The sequence below is a fragment of the Neltuma alba genome, unplaced genomic scaffold (assembly GCF_004799145.2).
Source record: "Neltuma alba isolate B1F8T4 unplaced genomic scaffold, ASM479914v2 tig00012407_pilon, whole genome shotgun sequence".
NCBI lineage: Eukaryota > Viridiplantae > Streptophyta > Magnoliopsida > Fabales > Fabaceae > Neltuma > Neltuma alba.
Window position 1 is genome coordinate 341,352 of NW_021636899.1, and position 16,459 is coordinate 357,810.

Genomic DNA, 16,459 nt, shown 5'->3' on the forward strand with positions numbered 1-16,459 from the left:
AAAAATTATACTGGCTCGATCAAATATTAATATCAAATCAGGACTCCATCATAACTTAAGTTCTCATATTTTCACAGCTGTAAATTTTTTAGAAAGTCCAAATGTAATATTAACCTTCTTACAAAATTCCTTTTTTTGGGCATGCTCTCCTCAGTGTTTAGTGGCCAAAAGCTTGTAATCATGCGGTAAATGTAACAGTATGAATCACAAGCATGGCTGGTCCTAAAACATACTAATTGTTGCCTTGTTCTGTTCACCTCTGTTTTTTTAGTCTCAAAACAGAGGCAAACAGATTAACATTCTACTTTCAACGCCATTAACGTTTAAAATAACAAGGACCCAATAAAATAAAAAGTGCAAGAATTTAATTAAAAATTAGAGGGGAAAAAAATAAGGATTAGCGTGTCAATTTTGCCTTTCATTATTTAAAATTCTTTGTTTTATAAGTTCCAAAAGAAGAATATAATGTTTAATTCTTAATTTTTGTAAATTATCGATTTAGTGTACAGACTTTGATTCATTATAACTGGGCTATTATGACATGCTGCTGGGGAGGCATCGTAAAGGAAGAACTAACTGTTGCTACTTGCGGCAATGGTTTCTAAGAAACAGGCAATTTCTGGAAATCATTTTAACCTCACTTGCTAAAATAAATGGCCGGTCATCTCTCTGGCTCTACTTTCTCCACCCTTCAAGAACCAAATTCTCAGTTTCATCAGCAACCCTTAGCTGAGCTGGGATAGCACCATCGTCACCATCCGCGAATATCAACCACCACCGAATTCCTCGTGAGCTCGATTTAAAAAAATTAAAAAGATAGAGTTATAAAATTCTAATAAAAAAATGTATAACAAAAGAGTAATAAAAATTAATTAAAAACTTTTATCATCCATTTTTTTCAATCGAAAACTCATCAAAACTTCTTTTTATTTCCTCATACCAAAGGGACCCTAAGACTTCATCCAAAAATGCAAATGACTCACCAGTTAAAGTGAGGTTGATTATTTCTTACAGTGAAAAAAGAAGAAGTGAAATTATTTCCAAACATTCGTCCTTCAAATGAAAACAACTAAAAACTAAAAAGAAAACCCAGCGGAAAGCAAGAAGCTTCTGCATCTTTGGCCTCAAGTTTCTTCTGTCTTTTCCATTTCACCATCTATTATTGCATGCCCACCCCACTTCTGTATCCTACCTTCTGCGAGCAAGGCCTGCAATTTCATCCACAAATTAAAAATATCCATAATTCACACACACACACACACACACACTCTTACACTTCACACTAATAAAAACTTGCTATTGATTTTCATCATATGTAAAGAAGGTACCTCTTTATTCCAGTTGGTTTTCAAAACCATTATGGCTAGAACGCTTGTCTGTAAAATGAGCCCTGACATCAATCCGGACCAGATTCCCTGTAAACCAAAACAAAAAACAGAGAGAGGGGAAAAATTAAAAATTTTGAAACAATCTCATATGTGAAGATGAATTATTAACAGATAACCCAAGTTATCAATTCTATACTCTTTTAAACTTTATTTTTTTAGGCATATAATCCCCTCAAACTTTGTCTCATATGCAAATAAATCTTTTAAACTTTAAATCATCTGAAGATATGTAATAATCAAAAGTAATAGTACAGGAATTATCTACATAAACGTAGAAATTCAAAGAGGTTGACTATAAAGTTTCAAAAATTATGAAGGTTATTTACATATGACATCAAATTCAGGAAATCTTGTGTAATTTAGCCAAGTATTTATATGCTTTCTATTGGTTTTTCTTTTTAATTAAGGGATTGATTATTCATGATTAGCTTAATTTATCTATTTCTATAACAACAACAACAAAAAAGGAAGAGATGGTAGACGTACAATGACTCCATAGTCGAGCACGTAGCCAAAAACAAGACCGACAGGGAGACCGACGAGGTAGTAACAAGCGATGTTGACATAAGCGATAATAGCTTGCCAGCCAGCTCCGACGGCGACGCCGGAAAGAACAGGCTGCACATTGTTGACGACGATGCTTAAAGACAAAATGGGTGTGAGGTCCATCACCGCCTTTTGAACCTCCGGATCGCTCGAAAACAACGTTGGATACTCCTTGCGGAAGATGAGGAGGACGATCGACACCAGAACTCCCAGAAGAAACGACGTCATTACGGCCACCAGCAGTGAAAACTTTGCTGCTCTTGGATGTCCTGCTCCCAATTCATTGGATACTCTTACACTGCATGCATGCATTGTTTTCAAGTAAGTTCAAGCTCGTTACTTATCTGATCCTATTTATAAATCACTTTTAATATAGACGCTTAGAACATTATTTTCATGTATGACGGGTTTCGTAGGGTTTGAGATTTCTAACGCTCTTCCCTCCAATACGTTTTGCAATGCCTTAATGGGAAGGGAACCTCCCTACTTCCCTTATCATCCACTTTTTATTCTTTCCATTAGATCAACTTTGACCAGTTAGGATTTAACGTCTATAAAAATATTATTTTCATATCAATTAACAAAATATGCATGAAAATAAATTTAAATTATTAAATTATAATCTAAATAGTTCACATTTTTACACTTTTATTAAACTATTATATATATTTTTTATAAGATATTAAATCTCAAGTTGTCAACTATTTAAAGTTGATCTAATGATGAGAATAAAAAAGTGGATGGAAGCACCGCAGCCTCTTAGACAATTTTTTTATCATTAGAATTTAAATAACATAAGTGACGTTTTTATATCTGCCCTAATAAAATGGTGCGGTTTTAATTTTTTTATTTTTTAAAAAACTATAAAATTATGCATTTTTTATTTGTTTTCTTTTAAAAAATCATTAAAAACATAAAAAATTTCACATTTTTCTATTATAAGGTATCAAAATATTACTCATTTTATCAATAAAAAAAATTAAAAAGTTGGGACAATGCAAAAAGAATATTAAAAAGCATTGGAAATAGGCACATTATTTTCAAGTAAGTTGAAGCTAGTTAATATGTTTTTTTTTTTAACATCAAGCTAGCTAATAATTCTTCGGTCCTTAATATACGACCCAATTGTTGAGTTAGTTTTGGTCCTAAATATAAGACTCATTTATTATATTTATCAATTTTCTCTGAATTACCTTTATAGATATTCCCTCAACCATAATCAAATAGAAAAGGGAGATGGGGCATTAAAAAATATGATTATGGTGTTTTAAGAAAAATGTGTCACATTTCTTGTAATTAACTAGCTTACCTAACTTCCTTAATCTAATTAAATTAGTTAAATGAGTATTATATTAAAGACCCGAGGAGTTTTTTTTTTTTTTAAACATCAAGCTGGCTAATATGTTTGAATATTACGAATGTCTTCGTAGAGATAGAGAGGAATTTGAATATCACACCTTACGGTTGCGTTGAATCCGAAGGAGACCATTATAGCCCAAACCATTATGTTGATACTGCACAAATTAAATATCATGTCAGTAAAAAAGAATCCCACCATGCTGCTGGTTGAAGAAATTAATGGGCATGGAGGCACCAATAAGACTTTCTGTGGTTTGGTCAAAATAAATGGGCAATAAAAAGCAGGTTAAAATAAAAATTAAAATTAAAATTAAAATTAAAAAGTTAGCGGAAGGACTGTGACGCGTGAAACTCACTAAATATTTCTCATTATAGTGTACTTATCCCAGCCATCTACCAGTCTTTGAAATAAGAAGTCCCAAAAAAAAGAAGAGATAAAGGAGATATTTGGATCTTCGGATACATATTTGTCGGGTTATGGCTAACTACTGCTGCTGCATGACCCGTGGTTTCAAGTTTTGTTTGGTTTGCATAAAAAGAACGATAGAGTCAAAATTATGATTTTAAAAATATTTTTACAGTATACAAAATAAACATGTAAAAGAATTCATATCGATTTGTAAAAATATTTCTGTATTTTTTATGATACCCAAACACTCTCGGAACAAGCATAGCATTGAAAGTAAAGTGAAAACTTGATTGTGCTGAATGTTAGTTGGAGGCCTGTTTCTTGAAAGTGAAGGCCACAGTACGCTGTGTTCTTAAATAGGACAGGCGCCGGCCTGACTCAGCTGAACATTGAAGTTTGTCTTTTTTGTGTTTGGTACAAAAGAAGGCTTCAAAGCCTAAACAGTAAAATTAAAATATAGAGAATCACCAATAGAGATTGGATTTGGCAGATGACCGGTTGTTAATTTCCTCAATCCTCACTTGTAACATTCTCTAATGATGAAGACCAGGTTGTTGAGCTACTGCTTATGGACCCATAGAATAGGTCTAAAACAAAGCAACTCATAAACCATGGTAGAGATATCATGGTGATGTCAGTGAGAGGAAGGCCCCTATTGAGACCGTGACCCTGAAGTTTTAATTTTTTTTTCTCACAATATTATATACTTTATCTACTCCCAAGCACAATGTCCTCTTAGTTAATCTCCGGAATTAAAAAATAATGAAAAAAATTCTCATAAAAAGCTTGAAAATTACTGAATTTCAAATTAAGATTGTTTTTTATACTTTAACAGGTTTTAACCGCATGTTATAAATAATAATATATTTTTATAAGAATTTCTGATTTAGGACTTGGTAATTTTTAAGTTTTTTTTTGGTAAGATCTTTTAAAAAACAATTAAAATTTTACAATTAATTATAAAAAGAATTTGTGACATTTTTTTTCAAGAATAACCTTTGTATTTAATAATTAAAATTTAATGCATGGAGGTAAAAATATCTAAATAAACAAGGATGTTGTGAACAAGTTTAATATAAGTAACAAAAGCTAACACATGGTAGGTCCTACGTCACTTTCATAATTAAGTTTCTTTTTCTCGGCGAAGAAATTAATTGACACGGGACCCCATGATTGGTCTGCCCTCTACGGCATACTCTCCAATGGGTTGCAACAGCCTATTAACCCTTCCAACTGCAAGTCAGCGGAACTACCCTCCCTCCTGGCTCCCTCGCAGGCAGTCAATTGGGAATGAATATACTACATTTTTCATTGAAAAATACATATTTTGATTGACAAATCTTAAGTCTCATGTTAATTTAATATTTTGGCTTATAACATTAGACACCATTTTTGTCCTTTTCTTTTATTATTTTTTGTTAAATTTAATAACATGAGATTAAGATTTGTCAAAGTTTTTATTTAATATAACTCACTTTTTTTATAGTTTTAATTCATTTAAAATTCAGTTTTTATGCTTTGAAATATTTAAAATATTGATTTTTAATAAGATAACAGGGAGAATAATAAAAAAGAAAGATGAAAATTACTAACCCCAAATTAGGTTTGGTAACGACACTTTATTTGTTGTTAACAACATTGAATTTGCAAATGACAAAAAAATTTTGTTGGCATTTCTTATTTAGCATTTACAAATTTCCAATTTTTTTGTCACTTTCTCAAGATAATTAATACTCCTGCAGTTCTTAATATAAAACTTATTTAACTAACTTGATTAGATTAAAAAAGTTAAGTAAGTTAGTTAATTATAAAAAATATGATATGTTTTTCTAAAAACACCATAATTATTTTTTTAATATTCCTTCTTCCTTACTTACTTGATTATGGTTGAGTAAGTATCCATAAAAATAATTTTAAAAAATTAATAAATATAAAAAATAAATCTTATATTTAAAACTAAAATTAATTTAAGAATTAGTTCTTATAACCGGAGGAGCAATAAGCAATAAGTAATAATAAGGTTAAAGGGAGCAGTGAATGAACATTTACCAGATAGAGAAGGCACCCACTGCAACTTCAGCGTTTTTGAGATACCCAGCGAACAGAACCAGCAACGAAAAATACCACACCTCCAAGCTGCATGCACATACGGAGAATTTTATTTAGTTTAAAATTGACGTAACGGCCACTTCTCGGAGCTTACAGCAAACCGGCAAGTAAACGACGACACATGCGAAGCGAATGATAATTTAATATCACCCAACAACTCATCTCTGTCGGGAATGTTAGATTCAAAAAGGTTTCCCCAAAAATAATAATAATAATAATAATTCCAAAAAAAAAGAAAAAGAAAACGTAGATTTTGCTGTGTTCAGAAAATGGTGATCTCTTCGGCCCAAGCGCCGGCGAACAGGGACATGCCGGAGCTTGCAGCAGAGTAGAGAAAGTAAAATGATGAAACATGTGAATGGAATGAGTAATGACAATACGAACCAGAGCATGACGGCGGAGGCCAAAGAGAGGCGAACGAAACCCCACAGATTCTTAAATGCTTGGAAGGAAAAGCCATTCCAAGCTCGCCCACATCTTCCGCATAAGATGTAAATCAATGACCAAGCACGAGCAACCACCACGACGCGTTCAGGACGACCGCCGCTCCGACCAGTCCCAATTTCAATTTTAGCATCAGCAACCAGCTCATCACCACGTGAAGCACCAGCACCCCCGTCGATATCCACGCCATCACCATGATTTTGCTCTGCGCCTGCAAGAACTTCTGCATCGGAAAGTTCATCGCGTACGCGTACAGCTGCGGTATCATCCAAATCGCGAACAGCCCCGCCGTGTCCGAAATCGCCGTCGTCTCCCCTATCCCTTTGAGGATTTGCCTCGCGAAGATGTAAAATGGAGTCAGAAACAGAGCCGTCGTGGTCAGAATCAACCACGACCTCTGCATGTAAATCCCTAACATATCAAGCTGACCCGCCCCGTAAGCTTGCCCGCACAGCGTCTCCAGCGCGCTTCCCATTCCGAGCTGTTCGAATTCAAATTCAAAAAAAATCAAGATCACTTCACCTTTTAAAGTATTCGCCAGAGTAATTTGTAGATATTTTACCATGAAGCCGTAGCAGAAGTTGCCGATGATGGAGTTCTCGACGGAGAATGAGGCGAGTTGGAGGGTTCCGACCTGACCGGTGAGGACTTGAGTGATGCCACCGAGGGAGTACTGAGAAACGGAGGTCAGAATGGCGGGGCCGGTGAGGTACCAGAGCTTCTTGGACTCGATAAGGAATTGAGTAAAGAAGTCTTTGGGAGTGTTGATGGGAGGTATGTCAGAAGATTCAGCGCTGAAAATGGCGGGCGCGGCGGAGATATCATGATGAGGCTCCTCCGGTGAGGATGTAGCGGCGAGGAGCGGCTGCGCATTATTCTCCCGATTTTCCATTGATTACTGTGCAGAACGTGTAGGTCTTCCGCGCAGGTATAACAAATTCTCCAACACAACTCTATTTAGTAGCTACTGGTCCCTGTACGTCCATATTTACATGGGCTCGGAATGAATCATCATCATCACTACACACCGTCTTGGCCGTTACTTTTCAGCGACCACGTAGTCAAGTTGACGACATTCCACTCTTCCCATTTCTTCTCCTTCCCTTCTTATTCATTGGTATGTACGTATATTTATAAGTTCACCTCTTTTTTTTGTTTTTTTGCTTGAATAAATTCCTGAAAAGCTCTTCATTTAAGACGTTTACTACCTAAAAGTGGCTACAATTTGTTTTAAAACAAAGGTGCAACTCAGCTTTTAGTTTTATGAAAAAAGAAACATTTGAATTACAAACACTCAATTCAAATCTCTTTTAGGCAAAAAGCTATTCAAATAGGGATTTTTCAATAATTTTTTCTCTCATTTTTGTTTTATTTAATTTGTATTTTTCATTGCTTGAATTTTTTCCAGAATAGTCAATAGTATATTTTTCAATATATATGCTTAAATTAATACTTGATATCTTAAATAATGAAAAACGTATAAAAAAAAAATTAAAAAAATTATGCAAAACAATTTGTCTCTACATAACAAAAACTTTTATTTCAAACTAAGAGGAGTTAGAGTATGAGGGGAGATCTACATTGAGACCCACATATTAATATAAAAAAGGAAATTTCAGATGATCAGTTGAGTTTCAAATATGCATACATAATAAATATTATGATTTCTTTTTCTAAACCTGAGTCAATATGAAAATTTCGAATTATGATTTTAATATTCAATTATTTTGATAGTAACTACATTATACTATTTGTCAATGTCAATTATATACTAAAAAATTTTAAAAATCATATAAGAAATAATAAATATAAAATAAGGAAAGGAAATCCAAACCAAACATATTAATGTCAAATACAATATCTTTGCAAAATAAGTACAAATATTTTCTTTGAAAAGTAATGTATAAATAGAAGATTTTTTGAAACAAAGTAAATTAGTAATAAACAAACATGTTTGACATCAGTCCAAAGGAAAAAAAAAAAAAACATATGTTTGACAGGCTCAATAAAGACATTAAGACGCCACATCACTGACCTTTTTCCCCTCCCTCTCAAATTTTCAATGATAACATTTGCAACTAATTGAAATAATGTGATTTTTTTATAGAGATAATTTTTCTGTATATTGTAATTTATTTTTTATTTCAGCTTTTAGAAGTTGAAAATGAAAGAAAACTTTATTTTGGAAAAGATATAAATATAGATTATACTGAAAAATAAGTTAAATAATGAAAACAGAAAGGAAATAAAAGAGAAATGAGGCAAAAATGTGACCCTTTTTTTTTTTTGAAGAAATATGAAGATACCTAACCCGGCTGCTGATGGTTGTGGTTGCCAGGTGCTGCCGCTGATAACACTGCGGCTGATGGTGAAAGCCCGGGGAGCCCTATGTCACAGATGATGATAATGGTTGCTGTTGAAGTAGGCAAAAGAAATGCTTCAAGGGTAAAAATGACAAATGACCCTGATTCTCTGAAAATCTTAGCATTTCCCTGGGAGGGTCTGATGGTGAAAGTTAGTTGAATCAGTTTTTCGGGAGGAAATCAGTTCCCTGTTAGAGAAGTAAAATCTAGTATACCAAACGATAATTTTTTTTTATCATTAAAACTTTTTGGTAGAGGAAGGGAAGGGTAGAGGAGAGAATCCCTTTCCAAAAAGTTCAGCAGCCATTGAAAAAATATTTTTGCTCACTCACCGCAGCACACCACATCATGAAAGCAAGAATAAAAAAAAAACATGGAGCATGTAGAGGTGTTGTCCGTGATGATTAAGGACAGTGGCTGATGGGATTTCAAAAAAATCTGGGATTTACATACAGGTTTGTTACTCTGTAAAGACATGCAACCATAGCTCTATTTAGAATAGCTTATAAATAGTTTTTCAATTATGATTTATGAAATACGAAACATGTACGTGAAAAAAATTTTGTTCCGACTTACATAAAACATATTTATAAATAATTTTCACTGTTATTTCAGGCAAGTTCCATCTCAGATTAAACTTCACACAGATTCTGTGGTAGCTGTCAATTTAATGATGTCGGACTGTGGAATTACACACCCCTTGAAAGAGGTGATTGATGATACAAGATCTCTCGTCTTTTCTTGCTGGGACCTTGAGGTCATTCATAAGTACAGAGAAGCACTCAAATGTGCCGATATTCTTGCCAGAAAGGCTCACAGTGTTAGCAGTAATGGGATTTATTTCCAAGACCCTGACCACATGTGCTTGGACCAGCTGAGGCTTGATTGGGAAAGTTCCAACCAGGAAGCTTTGCCTTCCCTTAGCGGATGATTTTTTGTGATTTGTAACTTCAAGCGTAATGCTTGCCTTGTTATTCAAAAAACAAACAAACAAATAAATAAATGAGTTTACTGTGCTCTTTAAGCCAAAACGCCACTTTGGTATCGCTAAAGCACCATTGCAAACACAGGTGTTTGGTCACTTCAAAAAGTCATTTTAAAAAACATTTTTACATAAATAGAAACAAAACTCTTCCACATACCATTACGTAAAATTACTTTTAAAACTATAAATTGGTTTTCACTCAAATTCTCCTTAAGTAAATTATACTTGCCAATGTCTGATGGGGTTTTCGGATTCAAACCTCTCAGATGTTTTAAAGTGAGTTGTGGTTTTGTCATGACTATGTAGAGGCATCTGCAAAGCTAGACATATATTTGGTTGAACCTTTCCTTCGGCGGGGAACTGGTTCTGGTAAAAACATCTCGATCACCCACCATTTATGGTAGTTAATGCTGTCTTCTCCACCATCTCATTTGCGCATGGTGACTGATTTAAGCACGACGGAGCGAGGTGGACTTGCACCAATGGGCTCGGACAGTCTCATCTTTGACCTTAAAAAGTTACCTGCTAGATTTTTGAGACTTGTTTATGTGGTCATTAACTTTAGCTTGTTTAGGATGCCTATGGATGGTATTAATTGTAGCATATGTAACATTTGATCGGGTATCAAAAAAAAAAGAAAAAAAAGAAGGTGAAGCTATTTCTCAAGTTAAGAAAGAATTCCAAACATTCGTCCCTAAAATGAAAACAATTAAAAACTAAAAAGAAAAACCAGTGGAAAGCAAGAATTTTCTGCACCTTGGCCTCAAGTTTCTTCTGTCTTTTCCATTGCACCATCTATAATTGCATGCCCTCCCCACTTCTTTATCCTATCTTCTGCAAGCAAGGCCTGCAATTTCACCCACAAATTAAAAATATCCATAATTCACGCGCCGCACTCACACTTTACAATAATAAAACTTGCTATTGATTTTCTTCCTACAAAGAAGGTACCTCTTTATTCCAGTTGGTTCTCCAAACCATTACGGCTAGAACGATTGTCTGTAAAAGGAGCCCTGACATCATTCCTGACCAGATTCCCTGCAAGCCAAAACGGTAAAAACAGGGGGAGAGAGGGAGGGAGGGAGGGAGAGATTAAAAGCATCGCTTTATATTTTGAAAAATTCTCATATATGAAGATGAATTAGTCAACAGAGCATTTCAAGCAAATTCAACCCACAAAACACAAACATCTGTTCCATTTGAGTAAATAAATTACGTGGGAAAAGCATGTTTCACATATTTACATGGGAAAAATAGCAACAACCCTCAAATAAAAAATTTAATTAACTACTAAGGAATCATTTTTACCTGTCAATATATAATAATATTTGGGGTAAATCACATAAAACTTCGCTGACCTTAGAATCGTATATAAATAACTTCATTTACTTTTATAAACTTTCAAATTTATGCAGATAACTCCAAATTATTAATTTTATATCCACTTTGTATGCCTATAACCCCTCAAATTTTGAGTTATATGCAATTAATTAATCCCCTTAAATTTTAAATCATTTGCGGTTAAATAATACTCATTTTGTAGTACTTAGGCTCTGCTAGCTGTGGTTCTTTCATCACAAAAATAATAAACAAAAGTAATAGCATGTCAGTTATCTGCGTAAATGTGACAATTCAGGAAGGCTTTTTGTAAAGTTTCAAAAAAGAGAGAAGTTATTTACATCCATATATTAATATATATACACATATATGACATAAAGTTTCAGGAGTTTTGTATAATTTAGTCTAATATTTATACATTCTCTCATTTTTCATTAATTTTTATTCTTATATGATTGATTACTCATGATCACAAGCGTAATTCATCTATTTCCGTTAGGGCAAAAAAGGGCGGAAGCAAGGATGGTTGACGTACAATGACTCCAAGGTTGAGCTTGTAGCCCAAAATAAGACCGAGAGGGACACCGACGACGTAGTAACAAGCGATGTTGACATAAGCAACAATAGCTTGCCAGCCAGCTCCGACGGCGACGCCGGAAAGAACAGGCTGCACATTGTTGACGATGATGCATAAAGACAACATGGGTGTGAGCTCCATCACCGCCTTTTGAACCTCGGTGTCGCTCGAAAACAACGATGGATACTCCTTGCGGAAGACGAGGAGGAAAATTGACACCACAAGTCCCAGAAGAAACGACGTTATTACGGCAACAAGCAGTGAAAACTTTGCTGCTCTTGGATGTCCTGCTCCCAGTTCATTGGATACTCTCACACTGCACGAATGCACGATGCATGCAGCATTATTCTCAAATAAGTTTTACTCGTGATCAAAGAAAATCTTAAGTATCATTAACTTTGTCTTGTACTTTAATAATTTTTCAATTGTATCTCTATTCACTATACATATTCTTAAAAAATACAACCTCCGATCCTTAATATAAGACCCTGTTTGACTTTTATTTTGGTCCTAAATATAAGACCCCAATCCACTTTGTCTCTCATATTTATGCATTTTTTCCCAAGATAGTCCTTCTAATAATTGTAGTCTTAACCAATATAGTTGATTAGTAAGAATATTTTAGGAAAGACAATACCTATTTATTACAAATAACTAACTTAATTTCTTTCCTTAATCTCCTCAAATTAGTCAACTGGGTCTTATAATTAAGACCGGAGGTAGTATAACTGTTTAGACAATATAAAAAAATTGGTTAAAATTAGTTAGAGATAATAAGTATGCAAAAACTGTCACCTTTTTTCCTCAAAAATATCCTTATTTAGAGAGGGGGAGAGTATGAAAGAGAGAATAAGGAAGCTGTTAAAAATAAAGAGAATAAGTGGTGAAGAGGAAGTTTCACGACTGTGTGATTAAATGGATACAAAATGATAAATTAACAAAGAAAATTTAAAATATCCTTTAATTATCTCTTATAAATAGGAATAAGAGATAGGTGGTAATTGTTTCTTATTTAAAAAAAAAACCGAGGGGGTAATCAATGAATATAACAAAATTATATATTTATGTAGAAAAGTTAATTATGTGATTTATAAATATGATAAAAACACCTCTCTTGAATCTATAACTAGTATCAGAGAAATATGTTTGTTATTGACTTCTGTGTTAAATTAATGTAGAAATATTACGGGTATTTTCAGAGAGATAGAGGAATGGAAAATCACACCTTACGGTTGCGTTGAATCCGAAGGAGACCATTATAGCCCAACACAATATGTTGATGCTGCAGAAATGCACAAATTCAATGTCATGTCAGCAAATTTAATTAAAAATGAAAGCCCATATTGATGGTTGGTTGATGAAATTGAAGTGAAAGGCACAGTTTTTATCATTTGTGGAGGCATATGGCTAACTACTAACCCCTGATATTTGATTTAAAAACATGGAATTAAAGGGCAGGCTATATAATACTACCTCTGGTCCTTAATATAAGATCCCGTTTGACTTTTTATTTGGTCCTAATTATAAGACCCCAATCTATTTTGTCTATCATATTTATACATTTTTTTTCCAAGATAATCCTTCTAATAATGATAATTTTACCCAATACACTTAATTAGCAAAGATATTTTAGGAATAACAACACTTATTTATTACAAATAACTAATTTAACTTACTTCTTTAATCTCCTCAAATAAGTCAACTGGGTCTTATAATTAGGACCGAAGGTAATATAAAGGGTTCATTTCGAATTTTGATCACAAACAGTTGGGTTGTGTTTGGCAAAATTAATCTTTTTGTCTCTAAAATTTTGTTTTGAGTAACTCAATTTTGCAAAACTAAAACTGTAATATATGTGGAAGTATAATCTAATGAACTCGCCACCTTCAAATACTATTTTCTATTCTTGATATAAGACTCAATTGATTAATTTAAAAAAATTAAAAAATTACTGAATTATTTAATTATAGAATATATTAAATAATTCATATAAAATATTTATATATATTTATATATTAAATTAGTTTTAAAAAAATCAACAAATATAAATATTTTTTAATTTTTCCAAATTAATTAACTGTGCCTTTGCCTTGCATTTGCTTTAAGGATCATAGCAGTAGTATTATTTTGATTTGATTGATTTATCACGGGAGACCCTATTTTTGTCCTTTTCAGCTTTTCTTTTATTATTTTTTTACTGAATTTAGTAACAGTAGACCAGGTTCAAATTTCAAACAGTATTTCTCGAAGCTCGTGTAAAATGGCACAGCGCCCATTGACTAGTTCACCTGAGCACAATATCCACCGATTTGAGTAAATATTAAGAAAACAAGATAAAAGTAATTATTTAATCTTTATAAGTTTTAATTGAGTCCCTCCATTTTAATATGCGACCCAACCTATAATTTGGTTAATTTAATACGTAATCTCCATAAATTTAACAATTTAAATTATTGAAGGTAAAAAGACTATTTAAAATATCTACTTTTAATAAGATATCTTAATAATAACAAAAGGTCAGACTGTCAGAGGGAGGAATGAATCAGCACTTACCAAATAGACAAGGCATCCACCGAAACTTCAGCGTTTTTGAGATATCCCGCAAACAGAACCAGCAATGTGAAATACCACACCTCCAAGCTGCAGATCCCACCACTTTCATTTAGAGTGTTTTAGATAAAAATTAAACTATAATTTTTAAAAAAATTTATTTCGATTTATATTCTATTTTCATTTGAGGAAAAACCACAACCCATTGATTTAACATTTGACCACCAACCATCTTTGACCACAATGTTACATTTTATTAACAACAAACAAAGTTGATAAAAGATAGAAACCTTGTAAAATTGTCCTTTATATTTTTTATATAAAAAAGGTAAAAATATAATTTTACTCTGATTTTATTTTTTTTCAAATCTACATGGCATCCAGAGTATGCCTAATGCACTTCAAAAAAAAAAAAGTAAAATCAAGTAAGAAGTTGCAAATTACCCAAAAATGTCATATCATAGAATAACGAAACAAAAAAGTTTGCCAAAAAAGGTAATAATTCCAAAAAGTTATAGATTTCTTGCAACTAAGAAAATGCTGATACTCCGATTCTAAATGCTGTAGCTAAATAAAAAAAAAATAGTCGTTATATTTAGGATCGCATCCGAGAAATATCTCCTTCCCAAACCCCGGCGACAGGGACTTGCCGGAGCTTACAGCAGACTAAAAAGTAAATGATGAAACACGTGAATAGAGTGAATGATGACTAATACGCACCAGAGCATCACGGCGGAGGCAAGAGAAAGCCGAACGAAACCCCACAGATTCTTAAAGGCTTGGAAGGAAAAGCCATTCCAAGCTCGCCCACATCTTCCGCATAAGATGTAAATCAGCTGACCAAGCACGACCAACCACCACGACGAGTTCAAGGCGACCGCCGCTCCGACCAGGCCCCACTTCAGTCTCAGCATCAGCAGCCAGCTCATCACCGTGTGCACCACAAGCACCGCCGTCGATATCCACGCCATCACCATGATTTTGCTCTGCGCCTGCAAAAACTTCTGCATCGGAAAGTTCACCGCGTATGCGAACAGCTGCGGTATCATCCAAATCGCGAACAGCCCCGCGGCCTCCGAAATCGCCGTCGTCTGGCCTATGGCTTTGAGGATTAGTCCCGCGAAGATGTAAAATGGAATCAGAAACAGAGCCGTCGTGTTCAGAATCACCCATGACCTCTGCATGTAAATCCCTAACATATCAAGCTGACCCGCCCCGTAAGCTTGCCCGCACAGCGTCTCCAGCGCGCTTCCCATCCCGAGCTGTTCGAATTCAAATTCAGAAAAATCAAAATCACTTCACCTTAAACGTTTTAAACAGTAATTTCTAGGTTTTACCATGAAGCCGTAGCAGAAGTTGCCGATGATGGAGTTCTCGACGGAGATGGCGGCGAGTTGAAGGGTACCGACATGACCGGCGATGACCTGAGTGACGGCGCCGAGGGAGAACTGAGAAACGGATGTCAAAATGGCGGGGCCGGTGAGGTACCAGAGCTTCTTGGACTCGATGAGGAACTGAGTAGAGAAGTCTTTGGGAGTGTTGATGGGAGGAATATCAGAAGATTCAGCACTGAAAATTGCAGTAGCGGCGGAGATACCATGATGAGGTTCTTCCGGTGAGGGTGTAGCGGCGAGGAGTGGCTGCCTATTATTTTCCCCATGCTCCATCTTTTTGGTTCGGCCTTCCACTGCTCCATTCCCTCTTCGCAATACTTGTCCTTTTGCAGAGATTAAAAAAAGTAATAATAAACAACTTAATTCCACGGCTATAGGTATAGATTATATTTTATTCCCTCGTATCCACTTTAAAATAACAAATAATTAGTTAAAAATAATAAATAATTTAAAAATATTTTTTTATTTTTAAATATATTTTTATAATAAGTAAAAAAGAACGAAAGAAAATGTGGAAAAAAATATGATAAATAAGAGAGAATAAATAATTAAAAACAAAATTAAAAAGATATATTAAATGTTAAGACAAATATAAAATAAAGTTTATAAAATAGATTATACATCTTCTAAATTTAAAACTTATATATCAATACATATCCTACAAAACAGTGAATAAGGATCATTTTGATTAAAAAATTTAGTATATGTTTGGATTGGGAGTTAAAAAAGTAAATTATTTTCAATTTGACTTTTAAAAAAATTAAATTAAATAATATAATTTTTTGTTTAGATTGAATTTTATAAATAAATCAATTTGTAAAATTAAAGTTGTTTGAATTATTATTGAAAAAGTAAGTCTAATACTAAAATGACCAACAAAGTTATGATATTAAGTAATATATGTATATAATTTATTATCTCTCTTGTGCTCTCTATTTACATTTTCTAATATTTTTTTTATACCTTCTCTCATTTGTTATAAGAGAATATATGAAAT

General features: G+C 33.7%; 1 protein-coding gene and 1 pseudogene across 1 annotated transcript; both read right to left on the minus strand.

Annotated features, from left to right (window-relative positions):
- Window positions 1–968: 968 nt before the first annotated feature.
- LOC114726824 (protein DETOXIFICATION 29-like) lies at window positions 969–7,157 on the minus strand (annotated as a pseudogene).
- A 3,093-nt stretch (window positions 7,158–10,250) lies between these two features.
- On the minus strand, window positions 10,251–15,741 carry LOC114726861 (protein DETOXIFICATION 29-like). Its single transcript, XM_028913584.1, has 7 exons — window positions 15,406–15,741; window positions 14,789–15,330; window positions 14,072–14,158; window positions 12,744–12,800; window positions 11,477–11,834; window positions 10,555–10,641; window positions 10,251–10,450 (listed from the first exon to the last, which is right to left on the minus strand). The coding sequence occupies exons 1-7, from the start codon at window positions 15,733–15,735 to the stop codon at window positions 10,367–10,369; spliced, it is 1,545 nt and encodes a 514-aa protein (XP_028769417.1). The 5' UTR covers window positions 15,736–15,741; the 3' UTR covers window positions 10,251–10,366.
- Between the last annotated feature and the right edge of the window lie 718 nt (window positions 15,742–16,459).

Excerpts from the sequence above, each read along its gene's own strand:
- LOC114726861 (XM_028913584.1), bottom strand. The coding sequence starts at position 15,735 with ATGGAGCATGGGGAAAATAATAGGCAGCCACTCCTCGCCGCTACACCC. Across the intron at positions 12,801-14,071 it reads GTGGATGCCTTGTCTATTTG|CATCAACATATTGTGTTGGG; the intron begins GTAAGTGCTGAT and ends GCATTTCTGCAG. Across the intron at positions 10,451-10,554 it reads GAACCAACTGGAATAAAGAG|GCCTTGCTTGCAGAAGATAG; the intron begins GTACCTTCTTTG and ends GTGAAATTGCAG.